The sequence below is a fragment of the Diachasmimorpha longicaudata genome, chromosome 1 (genome assembly GCF_034640455.1).
Source record: "Diachasmimorpha longicaudata isolate KC_UGA_2023 chromosome 1, iyDiaLong2, whole genome shotgun sequence".
In the NCBI taxonomy this organism is placed as follows: Eukaryota; Metazoa; Arthropoda; class Insecta; order Hymenoptera; family Braconidae; genus Diachasmimorpha; species Diachasmimorpha longicaudata.
In genome coordinates, this window is record NC_087225.1 from 8,205,004 (window position 1) to 8,218,593 (window position 13,590).

The 13,590-nt window shown below is 34.7% G+C and overlaps 1 protein-coding gene and 1 long non-coding RNA gene across 7 annotated transcripts in view; one reads left to right on the forward strand and one right to left on the reverse strand.

The window, feature by feature from the left end:
* The window catches only part of LOC135169419 (uncharacterized), a 58,332-nt gene that overhangs the window by 29,823 nt on the left and 14,919 nt on the right, over positions 1-13,590 (reverse strand). For 4 of the 6 annotated variants that reach the window (XM_064134459.1, XM_064134442.1, XM_064134450.1 and 1 more), the window contains exon 2: positions 1,196-1,255. In XM_064134459.1, the coding sequence (XP_063990529.1) occupies positions 1,196-1,255 (60 nt within the window). Of the gene's footprint in view, positions 1-1,195; positions 1,256-3,407; positions 3,566-13,590 lie in introns of those variants that run through there. The other 2 variants (XM_064134475.1, XM_064134484.1) reach the window with 2 other exon arrangements.
* LOC135169475 (uncharacterized) lies at positions 417-5,599 on the forward strand. The gene is made up of 3 exons (XR_010300208.1): positions 417-1,573; positions 1,670-1,752; positions 4,977-5,599. It is a non-coding gene; the product is annotated as an uncharacterized LOC135169475 (long non-coding RNA).

Consider the following 13,590-nt stretch of genomic DNA (forward strand, 5'->3'; position numbering starts at 1 on the left):
AAATTTTTATTGAATGTTTTTCGAAATATAAAGTGGTACTAAAGTATGTTTTGAGATGTTAACCGGTCGAGTGTTTTCTCTCTTAATTTCATAATCCAACTCCTATTTTTTCCATAAAACTCATTGTCATTTGAATGCCGCGCCTTTGTCTGGAGGTGTAATTGCCTCGAAACTCATAATTTTTCGAATCAATTTCGTAAATAACTTTCTTATGAAATCGGCAAAAAAAATCGCCAACTGATACGCGTTTTCAAGAGAGATTTATCATTCCCGGGATTCTCCACAATAATTAATTTTTTTAGACGCCAGGAGAGTGCTTTTAATTAAAAAAATGTCCAGAAACCCTTAAGTTTCAGTTTTTTTAAGACTGGAAAAATGTATAAAAGTTATAGTAAATGCAGCGCATTCAGACATTTTTCCTTTAGATTCTCCAATTTTTTCCCACCAACGACATTTACACAAAATACGTTAACATTTAAACATCTTCATTTTTTCTGATTTTGTTTTTTATGTTCAGTTCTCTAGAAACATGGGGCTATGTCAACAACCATTAAAATTCTTCGTTATTCTTCTCGAAAGTTTCCAGTTTGATAAGCAGAGATTTCTTAGATTTCTCAAATAGAAAGGCCTATTGGGGAATTACAGATTATCCCAGTATATCATCCTACTTTTCTCTTTTGATAAACTGGAGAATCGGTAAAAACTTGTTTTCTGTTATTACTGAAATCAAAAAGAATGCAGAAAATTTCTCCATTTGTTCATGTGTCAAATGAAATAGAGATGAGCAACCATCAAGAATAACAAATGATGTTTTAATCCGTTGTTTTTCGCATATTGATAATCGATTAGTAAATCAGGTATGTGATCCCCAATCGAAGACAGATAATATCTGCTCGTCTTAATCTACGGTTCCCGAACGATTCAGTGAAAGGAGATTAATTTTCTGCGAATACAATAAGAATTAACGGGAAATGACTAATGCAATTCCTCAATATAATTATCTCCGTAACATGTCATAACTTCAAATTCAATAGATCTTACATGAGTTAAACACTTTCTCGAAATGCAATTCAAGTAAATAAATATCATTATGTATGTATTAACCTGTTTTTTGTCTAAACTTTCCACAATTCACTTAATCTCCCTTCAACTCACAATAAAGATTAAAAAACGATATCCACATTTTATGACTCACCAGTGTCATTGTCAGGTGTCTGAATGCCGTCGCGCACATCCTCGGCGGCCGTGGAAAGTGCTGAAAGTAAAAAAACAATAACAATTAATTACCCATAAAAAATAAGTAAGTGCTTCATGAACTATAAGAATCTCAGGAATTCCATTCTTTCATTTAATTTCTCCACGGTCATGTTGACCTTCCTCCGCACAAAGTCATGAACTTTCTACGATATTCCATGGTAATCCATGAATTTCCATGGAATATCAATCCAAAGATCACTCCATCCTTCAATCAACACCAGGAGAATGAAACTTAAAATATTCCTGCAGCCAGTTTCCTCATTTGGAAAATGTGCCTGACAGATTTATCGACTAGTAAATTTGCCACGTGTGCCACGTGTGTATTACCTTTTATTCAATAATTAATTTTAAGCACAATTGTCTCATGCAAATGATAAGGTGATTGAAAAATAAGTCATCAATATTATTTCAGAACGGAAATTTTCCTGACATTCCAATGAGTTCCTCTTCCTTCTCCATCTTATCACAGTAAAAGACAATGATAAAGACCCAAGAGTAAGTAGATATATCTATTCACAAAACTCAACCACTATTGGCTTGAAATTCCTGCATAACATCGTTTCCTCGTATTTATTATCCTCTCCATGAACAGTCCGAAGTTCAAATGTGACCCAGAACTTGAGCAATTTGGAAAATAGCCTCCACCGAGGACACCGAAAATTACGTGTTATTTTCCGTAATGTTCGAAGATGTAGACTCTACACTTTCCAAACCGATAAGATAAAAAAATAACTGAGCAATAGTTTTACGTTTCCCACTGGTAGAATCACTCGTGCATCGTTTTTCTTGGATAACTGATTGGAGTAACAAGCGATTTATCTTCACGATTGAAATCTTCATTGCGATTAAACGTTAATTAAAATCAAATAGTTCGTTATAATAATTTTTTATTTTTTTCAAATAAATTAAGGGAAAGAAAAAAATAAGAATAAATCATTCGGGTAGGACGGGGATTATATAAGACTTTTTCCATAAACATGACATTTGTTCTCAATTCTTGGAGCTGCGTAATTATCTCTGAATGAATTATTATTACAGATGGACAGTAGTACTCCGTCGCAACCGAGTATTAAAGTCAATTTTGAAATCACCCTCGGAACTTTTTATAAGACAAATGTCATGTTAAAAGCTTCATTAAACAGTTAAAAATCAACCCCAAACATAGTCTTGATTGTTAATTTATTTATTAAAAAATATCGTTAAATAACTGATGTAAATAACCCAAGTGAGGATAATTGTTAACTCAGCGTTAGCTCCTTGTCGGTACAAATTGTGATATTTTTCTTTGAGATGCAGAGAAAGAGGCAGAGAATCGAGGATGACGTATCGTTTGATGATAATCAACATGAATTGAGTGAGCAAAAAAAATTCCTTGAATGTATGTTACTGGTGTTTTTTGACAGCAATGACAAGAATTTCGCATGACTAAGTTTTTCTCATTGTACGTGAAATTCATCCCAAATGCCAATTGTAGGAATTCAGTACGAGGACGTGATGCTATTCACATCATCGCAATTAGCAAATTCAAGTAAGAACGAACGTTATTTGAAATACATTGAACTTTATATAATTGGTGAAGAAATAGTTATACAACTGGAAGATTCACACAGCGATACCAAAGGCGGTTAGGATTAATCCGAACAAATTGACCCCAGAGATAGATTCACTATGATAGAGTGGTGATAAGATTTAATTGTCGGAATGGGATACTAATTAATACATGGGCAGAGTGTACAGATTTTATTCCACTCGAAGTCAAGTGGAACTTTGCAGCTGAGGTTTTATCGAACGCATGTATCGAGATAAGTAGCCAACAACTACTAGTAGATGAACTCACACATTTGTTACTTGATACAACAAAATTATTAGAGAATATTCAACATGTTCTTTTGAAATGCAATTGAATAGAACCCTTGGGACCTTCGTGTATTTAACTGGAAATAGGATTTACAATCATAGCGATTGAATCTATATTATTAGAGATTAATTATCGGACCTCACCGTAGTCAAGCGCCACGTATCAGAGGTCAACAAACTCGCTACGATTTTTTTAAAGATCAGACTGAAAAAACAATGATGAAACATTGTGATGTAATGGACCACGTTTATTTATCATGATCGATTGATGAGAAATTGGATAGAATACATACCAATGTCTGTATGCTGAACCGATAATTCCAACATAGCAGTTTTAGCACAAATCACGCTATTGTCTTGTTAATCCCACGATCATAAATAACGAGAGAGTCGGAATTATGACGGTAACTGATTGACAAGTGAGTGACAATACTGTTGCAATTTTATTGAGATTTATATCACAGATAAATTTTGGAATTTCCTCTGGTTCAGATTTTTTAATGGGATCGTCACCTTGGTCTTTCACCTTCTGTTATAAATACTTTTATTTCTATTTTTTTATGCGATTCACTGATCGCCCAGTAACTATCGATCCTCATTTGACACAAAAACACTGAATAGTTTGCAAATAACTTTGAAATACTCAAAGTTCAGTCGAATTAATTTTTCTCTTAAACTTTACTCTCTCATCTAATCAATCACAGGGCTGATGACAATCACATCGACAGCAACGGAGTGTATAAAAATTTCATCAAGAAATTCCACTCCTGTATTTACGCCAACGGTCCCAAAATTTTTCTTTCTACAAATATTCAAGAAAGAAAAAAATGTTTTCCCGTGCGTCCGTGACAATTTTCACATTTAAAATCAAGAGTGCCTGTCGGCCATCATCAAGACACTGAACAATCTATCATTCATCGCTTTAGATTTTACGTGTAGATTGAAAATAAGATACAACAAGGTAGGAGAAGCAAAGATTAGATAATAAGATAGAGAGAGAGGGGTTGCGTCCTTCATTGTAGTAGCATCTGAATACTTGAAGCAATCGTGGAAATTGTCAGCTCTGTCGAGTGTTTACCATCCGCACTATTTTTCATTTTTCCATCCATAAACTATAGCAATTGTCAAGAAACCTAGCACTACAGTGCAATAATTAAATAAAAAGATAACCAGCGTAACATCACCCAGTGATAACCGCAGGGCAGGTAATTAATTGTGATAATGACGGTCTTTCCAAAATTTTATTTGCTGCCAAGAATGTCAAAACAACTTGTACTCCTTTCACGGAGAATTACAGCCACATGTCATGATTGAATTTCGTTGCACGTCAGAAGATTGCAATTCATGAAAACAGTCTCTGATTGTAGTAATTTTTTTACCCATTTTTTTCATTGACAATATTAATGAAACTCTACAATGAGCAAGTGCCAGTGGCATAAGCAGAGATAATGACTTGACATACCAACATGTGGGAAGAACCCAGACCTTCGCGTCATTCACGATAGCATAAAAAATGGGACATTTTATCAGAGATTATGAGTGCATTGACGTGCACTCGACCTCAGTAAGTTAATCGATAAACATTAACACCCAGTTTGTCATAATTTTTCCACGAGGTCACGGGAAACATCGCACAGCTACTCACCCGATTTATAGCCCATACCTGCATCAGCAACGAATAATCTCGACAATTCTCCACCTTTCACTTCCACATTTTCAAGAACGCGAACGACTGATTTTTTTTTTCCTATTTCAACTATTTCGTAAACCCAGTAGGTTAATGTACGCGACGCACAAGTCACAATGTTATTAATGTTAGTTCAGAAGATTAACTAACGGGTGTTGTCTTGTTTTTGTTGTAGTAAAGCCACATTGACGAATGTGAAGAAGCAAATTTTTACGCCCACGAGTTTATGGAGAATACCACTGGGGGAGGTGATCTCTTACACTTGGGCCTGATGATGGTGCAGCTTGACCCTACGGTAGCGGGGGCAATTGCCATTAATTTTTCCCCCGTATCAAGTCATATACTATGTCAATTAACCTATAGATCTAATAGAATCGTGAATTTATCAACTGTCGCACAGTTGTGCGCGGGCACAACAAATACAAATATATGAATTTTATCTTCTGCATATTTTTGCATATTTTTCAAATACCAAATACTGCTCGAATTTTTTTTAAATGTCAACCACTCGTTGACATTTGAATTCTCAACGCTGTGTATTTAAATTCAATTTAAGATGATCGCGTTCGTTGGATTTTTTATTCGAGGGAAGATTAGAATAATTCGGATTTTCATTTTATTCAGACATTTTTTGATACCTGGAAAAACATCTATAAAAGATATGTCAAATTTAGACCTCCATTTTCGTTGTTAAGCTGCTGATAATTGCAAAAAAAACAACGATCGATGAGAAGTAGTTAATAAGACTGTACCTCAAGAAACAGAAATAAATTACCTCCTAAAAATTCTAAAACAATTGTGTAAAGAAAAAAAAATTTTTTTAACTGAGGAAAACCATTGATGAATTTCATAATTTCTTATCGCAAATGATAACACACGATCGATACAATCGCATGGATTGAAATCAAGTTGGAATGCACCTGCATTCAATAACGGGGCCCTTGAAGTCACTAATTCGATTGTACTAACTTATCTTTTCTTTCTGAGAATTTTTAGTATCACTACCCCATTATACCCGTCGCACCCCCATATCGTCCCATCAAGTCAATCAATGCAATTTCTATCTGAATTGAGAGTGAATTTATCTGTGCTGTTTCAACACGCGTATAGTAGGGGCAGTTAAAGCTATACGTGCTTCACTAAATTTGTTATAATATTTTATCGCATTGGTGGATTCCATTGCATCTGCGTTGCATTGTAGTATTCCAACATATATCTACAATTGAGGCAGGAGCATGTGTGATAAAGTGTCGATTGAGTCACGTAAGTAGCCGTCGATGACTTTGGAGGTCAATTCTGTGTCGATTCACAACACAACCGATTTGGATGACAAAGTATCAAGAACCAGGTCAATTTTGTAGTCTGGCATTAATCCGTTTATTAATTAATATTTCCTTTGTTTGTACTAAAGGAGTTGAAAAAATTGAGAAATTGCAAGTGGTACAAGGACGTCAATTATCCGCAGAAGAATGATACCTAATCTGGACAATAATAGATAACACTGCATTTTTTAATTGATTAGCATTCCTTCTCAACCGCAGTGTTAGAAATTTTAGGATTAAATTTATTCGGAAGTTGGGATAGATTTTAAAAATTCAAATTGTATAGAAAAATACGTGAAAACTGTGAATTCGTAAACTGTTTCATGAACATAAACAGGAACGAGGGAAATTCAGTTTAATTTATTCCTATATTCCTCCCCCTCTATTAACTTCTCCCTTCTGGAAATTATGAATCAACTAACCCTGAATTACAATTGTTTTTCTAAAACGATATGTGATCGAAGAGAAACAGAAATTAACAGTAACACGGACTTCAACAAGAGTGCTAGACACATTTTGCAAGAAATGATTGACATATTTACATATTTACTTCGTCTTTGATGTTTGAGGCACACGATCTGCAATAACATCTCATTTCAACAGGATAATGACTAAATCAGATAGTATAGAGAAGGCCAGCCACGCGTATACTAGATTTTCGAGCAAACATTGAAACCATAATCTTATGTTGAAATCGAAGAGAAACAAATACGTGTCACAACTCCTTCCCAAATAGTACCCGTTGCACGAGAATTATAGAAAATATTGTTAACTGCTAAAAACGAAAACATCGACAAACAAAATCCCCATTATTATCCACATGTATGTTATTTCAAGAACTGAGGATGTTAAAAATTTAATTTTACTGCCAAGTTATAAAGGTCACGAACTTGGACGAGACACCTGATATAGACAGACTGTTGGCAATTATCCAACAAGTTTTCCACGGATTGTCTCAGTTAACTTGAAAATTATAACGATCTAGCTGAGAGATAGCTTTTCCACATAGTGCCAACAAGGCTGCACCAAGGACTCATTCTATGAAACACTCATACTGTCATTTTTTTAATGTCGTGCATTGCTGATGATCTGTTATCTATTATCCAGTCTCTTTCAGATTTAATGGTAAAAACGTGGAGCAATGGAAATTTAAAATTACAATATTTATTCGTTGTTGGAAGTGCCATTGTGATATATCAAGTGAGGACATAAAAGCCCTGCCAAGCTGTGGCTCGACTCAGCGTGACGATACATTTTCACTGTATGTCAGGTCGAACGAGTAACAACTAAAAATAAGTGAGGTGGATGGGCTGCTGTGACGCTGATCTACAACGACGTAATTAGATTCATATTGCGTCATTAATGAAGGAGAGATGCGTCAGAGATTTGATAGCTATTGCTGTAATCGTCATGTAGATGAACATACAGTATATCAACAAACTTTCTCGGAAATTTTCGAATCAGAATTTGCAGACAGACGGACACGTGTGGGATATTTTCGTGACTGACGGTTAAATGCGCATAAATATCACAATTGAAAATTAAATTCGTACAAAATACCTCCAGGATTTACCGTGGAAAAACCCATCCGTCTGAGCAACTGTTTTTTATTACATAATCACACAAAATTGAGACATGAGATGAATTTGTTTTCGTCTGAGCATAGTTTATTCGATAAAATCAATGTCGAGATAAAACCAGGTATCTCAAGTTCCATGTGGAAATTGACATTGCCAGTGTGGCAATAAATCCAATACTTGAGACGAAATTCCAATTTTACTCTCACACTCCTTTGTGTTTTGATAGTACACGAGATATTATTAATAAGTGGGAACAGCTCTTGCATTGTACAAAGTATTTGGCAAAAAGGTGTTTACATGGAGAAAATTTTTTAAAAAGTCTAGTGTTGTTAAGTAAAATTATTCCGGATTTCTGAGAATGTTTCTGCAAAATTCTCACAAACAAACAAATTCATACTTTGCCTATTAGGCTAATCTATTATTTTTTTTACTAGTCAATTTTTCTCTGGCAGTACTTTCATACCTCTTTTATCATACCAGGACCAAGAATTTTTTTAAAAAATTCATCTCTGCGTAACGTAAAATTAAAGGAAATCATACAAACGTATGAATGGACTCGAAAAACTATATGTCCGGTGTTTTTGGGTCATAAAAAACTGAAAAATGAGCGTAACCTCGTCTGCTGTGAATTAGAAACATACCGGATTCGAGTCTATCATCACAATGAGAGTAATAATAGCAGCGTATGTGGCCCTATTCCAAACCACCGGTTTATTTCCAACCCGTGTTATTGTCATCGAATCAAAATGATAACGAGGAATTACCACAAAACCACGGGAATTCCCTGACTCGTAAAACGGAAATGACCCCACATTTTATTCTAACGTAATCGGACATAAGAATGTGAAGATCTTGAATCAAATATTTCGTTTGGCCAGTGATTATCTTCGATTATCGAGCTGATATGGGTCATAAATAATGTGTAGCCATTAAGGGCTCAACAATGACCACTGAGTGTTTAATCTATCCCTCATTTGTCAATTTGATTTCGTAGATAATGCGTTGTAGTTGGTTCAATCTGGTATAAACTAATTACTAGAAATTTTTTAAGGGCCCAAAAAACATTCAAGAAGGTCACTTCACAATCAATCAATGTTTTTTTTTTATCTAAAAATCGTTGACGGAAAAACTTGTTGTCGCAGTGAAAATGTTATCACACTGTAGGGGAGCAATAATCGATCTTCTCTTTTATTTCAATCTTCACATTTGACTCTTGATATGTGAGTAATATTCACTGATTTTTTTTTCTTTATCTCGAAGCACAGAGAGGAATTGATGAATAAATAATTTGCACTGTGTGCAATCACAACACGAGCCACCACTGAGGATGTTTTTTGCAGTAAATAAGATATGTACTTTATTAATTTTAATGAGTAATTCCCCCATGAGTCTCCCACGTCTTGTAATTATCAAATATAACCATAACAATGAGAAATTATTCTAACAATTTTGTAATGATGATCTAGACGTAGTTGTATTACTAATAAAAATAATATACACGACTTCAATGACTGATAACACATTTTGCTCTGATTAAATATGATACGTTATCGCAAAATTGAAATAACAAGTGAGGTGAACAAGAAAAAAATCTAAAGATTCCTTTAATACGACGACAAACTGAGTCGAACTAGAAAACCCGGGTAGAGGTGTCAAACTGTCACAACCAATGTGATCATGATACAGAAGAAAAAGATATTGTACACGTCCAATAACTCAGGAGATGCATTACATAATGAAAATTACTTTTTATTGTAAATTACTCCTGTTAGTTTCGGGAATTCCAACGCGTTCACTGTTTGTTCATAAAATACAACTTTTCAAGACACCGTATCGCAAAAATGGTCGAAGCAAGAGACATTTTAAACTGGAGAAGGCAACGCTCAACGCGCATAATTAGTGAGTGATTCATGCATATTATTTCATATCATTAGCTATTCATTTATTCATTCAGGAGGAGTTAAAATCCACGTTGTATATTTTAAGCATTTTTCAACGCGTTAAGGTCACGAACGTCACGTCAATGAATCTCGAGTATAAAAAATTTAATCATATTGAGAGCTTTCAACGAAATCCACAAACGCGATGGCAGGGCGAAATGGAACGTGTATTGTGAAGTAGACCAATGAATTAGAATACATCAGGTAATGCCCCATCAGTCCCATGAACTAAAATGAAAGAGGATAAAATGAAAGAGAATAAAATGATATGATCAAAATGACAAGATCGACATCTGGATGAGTGATCAAGCATTCTCTGTTAAATAATATGAGATCGCATGGATATGCCATCACTTTCATTCAAACTTTTTGGTCGCCCTCAAAATAATCCAGAAATAAGAGCAATGATGAACTTGGAATATTCCTAAGTCTACCCTACGTTTGACAAAACAAGCTACTGACGAAAAATGTTTCATAATACTCGAACGGGAAAATATTTTTTAATAGAGGAACTTGTTCGTTCATTTTTATGCTGCATTATCACGTAATAACTCGGACAAAATATCACGAAATTATAAATATTTTGAAAATAGCAAAAAAGAGTCAAAGCAGAAAAATAAAATAAATTATTCCACAGGTGTACTTCAGCATTATCAATAATTATAATGCTATAAACGAATAATGTCGAATTTTGCAAAAACCATTATGACATTCGCGATGAGCAACTTCTCAGAATTCAATAATATTTCATGGACACGTAAAGGCCTCTGGCGTGTGGACCACTTCCGGATTTAATGAAGGAAAATACGAAACAAGAGGTTAACGAGAAAGTTAGTGTCACATGATAACAGAATAGGAAGGACTGATCACGCATTGGTGATTGAACCTCCTCATGTTCCATGGGCTCACGTAACACATTTGTCTTAATTAATTATTTGCGCGTAGCTATAATGCATCACACTCATTTAGAATTCCCAACATTTTTACCTAATTACGGAATACACTAACATGAAGAAATAGAGATTCCTTGACAAGTTTTTGCACTTAACTGATCTTTATTTTTCATTGGAAGCATAAGTCATTCTGCACGTGTTTTTCTGTTATTTTTGTACTAATAAATTTCAAAACATCTTTTAAAAAAAAGAAGCAATTAAGTTATAATTTTTAGATGAAATGGCGAAAATGTCGTGTTGGCTTTAATTCCATATAAATCGTCGTGTTGAAAAAAAAAAGAGTACACACGTGATCGTAATGGTTCGTCAGTGAAAGTGAGTCAGACACGTGACATGCCTTCGTGTATTTGCAAATAATTTTTGATGGGGATAGCGTCATCTACCCTTTGTCGGTCAGATCTGACCACTTAGACTCGAAATATTTCATTGTCCAATTTGTTACGATTGTTGCATGCAATTGCACGGATAATTAACCCAAACGTGTCATTTAGATAAGAAGTGAGGTATTTACTTTCTCCGGATGGTGAACAAAGTGGGAGGGATGCAGAGAAAGGGATTGTATGTTATTTCAAAATTGGGTTGAAAAGTGAATAAAAATCTCTGGTAAATAAACGTGTGGTATCGATTTATCAACCAAAGTTCAATTCACGGTTCCACCTATTTTCAATTTGATGATAATTGAAAGTCAATTCTCATTAAAAAGAAGTTTAAAAAAAAAATTAATTCCCTCAAAATGGATTTTTAATGAAGGCCATTCGGAATTATCTACTGTTCTAATGATTTTAAATGATGAATTTTGATGGAAAGTCATCTTCACAACGATATTTCCACGGAATTTAATGCCATAAAACTACATAAACTGCAAATTCACGCAAATAATCACGATAATTCTCAGAACTGTTCTTTTATTTACAACTGAGCACGAGACTAGCTTGAAATTGAACTATTCAAAAGCTATAAAATTAATTTTATCCGGATGTTCGGCCGAAGCTATAGCATTGGGCATTCAGAGCACGAGTCATTAAAAGCTCATTCCACTCATCTCATTCTATTTGTCCTCATTGTTCTTACTTCGAGGTTTTTATTTGATGAAATATATTGGTTCTGCGAGACACTTATCTTGTTGACAAGTCTGCGAATGAAAAACCAAATGATAACTCCTCAACTCATCCAAAATTACTTAACACGAGGGATTAACGAAAAAAGAGAGACCGATACAAATTTTGACAATCGATTGGAACATTGAACTTTGACCAAAATGAATATCAACAAGATAACGTTGTCACGGATATGAACATTAATCGACTTATTACTTCTGTAAATTAAAAACCGAATCGAATGCCAGTCGATTTAATCACTTGTGCTCTTCAGAATCATCACTCCAATTATCCAGCATCCACATGACAAGAACAACGAGAATTCAAACAACGCCGAAATTCTCATGCTTTATTCATAAAATCACGGACATTGTTGTAGTTCAATAAAAACAAAATCATTTCTTCGATCCCTCTTTCGTCCAATCGTACCCTCACTTGCCATTCATGTGAAACCTGTTCTGCGATCGTACGATTCCACCACTGCGCCATTAAAGGTCGGGGGAATGCGATCGGTTCGCCACCCTTGGGGAATTATTGGAATCGATACTGCGAGAGAGATCCTCAAACGAAAACGGAAACACGGCCTCGATACCTCCTTCTCACTTCCCATCCCATTTGTTGCTGAACTCATTTTTTTTTTTGGGATGACATAGCCATGAACTTTTGAAATGACATTGAAACTGCCGATATATATCTGCAATCTCTAGACAAGGTTAAAGAAATACTTTTTGTTCAGACATAAAAACATTGCGTGCACTTTCCCCAAGCACTAGCTGGGTTTTACGCACAACTTCCGCGAAACCAAACCCTTTTATGTGGATTTTATGCATCACTGATTGAACTTTACACATAGAGTCAGTTAGGCGGAGCTCATGTGTAAAAGTGACAGTATTTAATGTACATTTGACGTAATAATTGAGTGACTACATATTTTGGTTATTTACATAACGATTTTTGGAATATGAAGGAATAAATTTGAATGACAGCACCAAAAAGTTTATTGCACGATAAAGTATTCCACCAAAAGAGAAATATTTATGCCAAACAAATATACCCAAGACAAACAAAAGCCCGAAATTCTACCCACAATTTTCATTCGAATTATCTCAAGTGAATTTGACTGACATGATGAAATTTTTCTCCGAATAAATGTGTGAAAAACAACGCTTATTTAATTATCACAATTGTCGAAAATTAGTAAACTGTGTCTTCCTTCAATTACAAAGGAGATTCGTCCAATTACAAAACTAGTTTTTCCTGCATTTTTTTGGTTTCTCAACGTGAATTTAAAAATCCGGAAACCTCCCACAATCTTCGCTGAAAATCTCAATTGTTTTGAGCATGACATGGCGCGGTGGCTATGAAAAACGTCATCAAAGGATTTGCCGTTTCCGTAAGTTAGGGTTTCATGAAAATTACCCTGTTCCTGATGCCATCACCACTGCCACACAATTACGAATATCGTGGTAAGCCAGATGAAATAAATTCTCGTGATAAACCATTTTATTACGTTCTACGTATTCACGAAAGAGTGGAGATACATCACAGAAGTTCAACATGTTAGGTAATGCTGATGAGACAATCACGTGTATCACTGGTTTATTTGGAATTCCTATCAACTTATCTTATTATCAAAAAATCGTATGAAATAGATTATAAATTAGTTCCTGGTTTAAATTAAAGAACGTTGTAATAACGTGGTGTTAACTGCCCACATTGTCACCTAGGCAACAAATGACACAAGATTGAATCAATGAATTTGACGTTGATTATAAATTAAAAAAAAAACATCTCTTCTCTTCCAGGAAAAGGTTAACTCTAATAATACCAGACATTCTGTGCAATCGTCTGTGCAATTATCCACCGATTATACGGTTCATAGATTATGGATCACCTT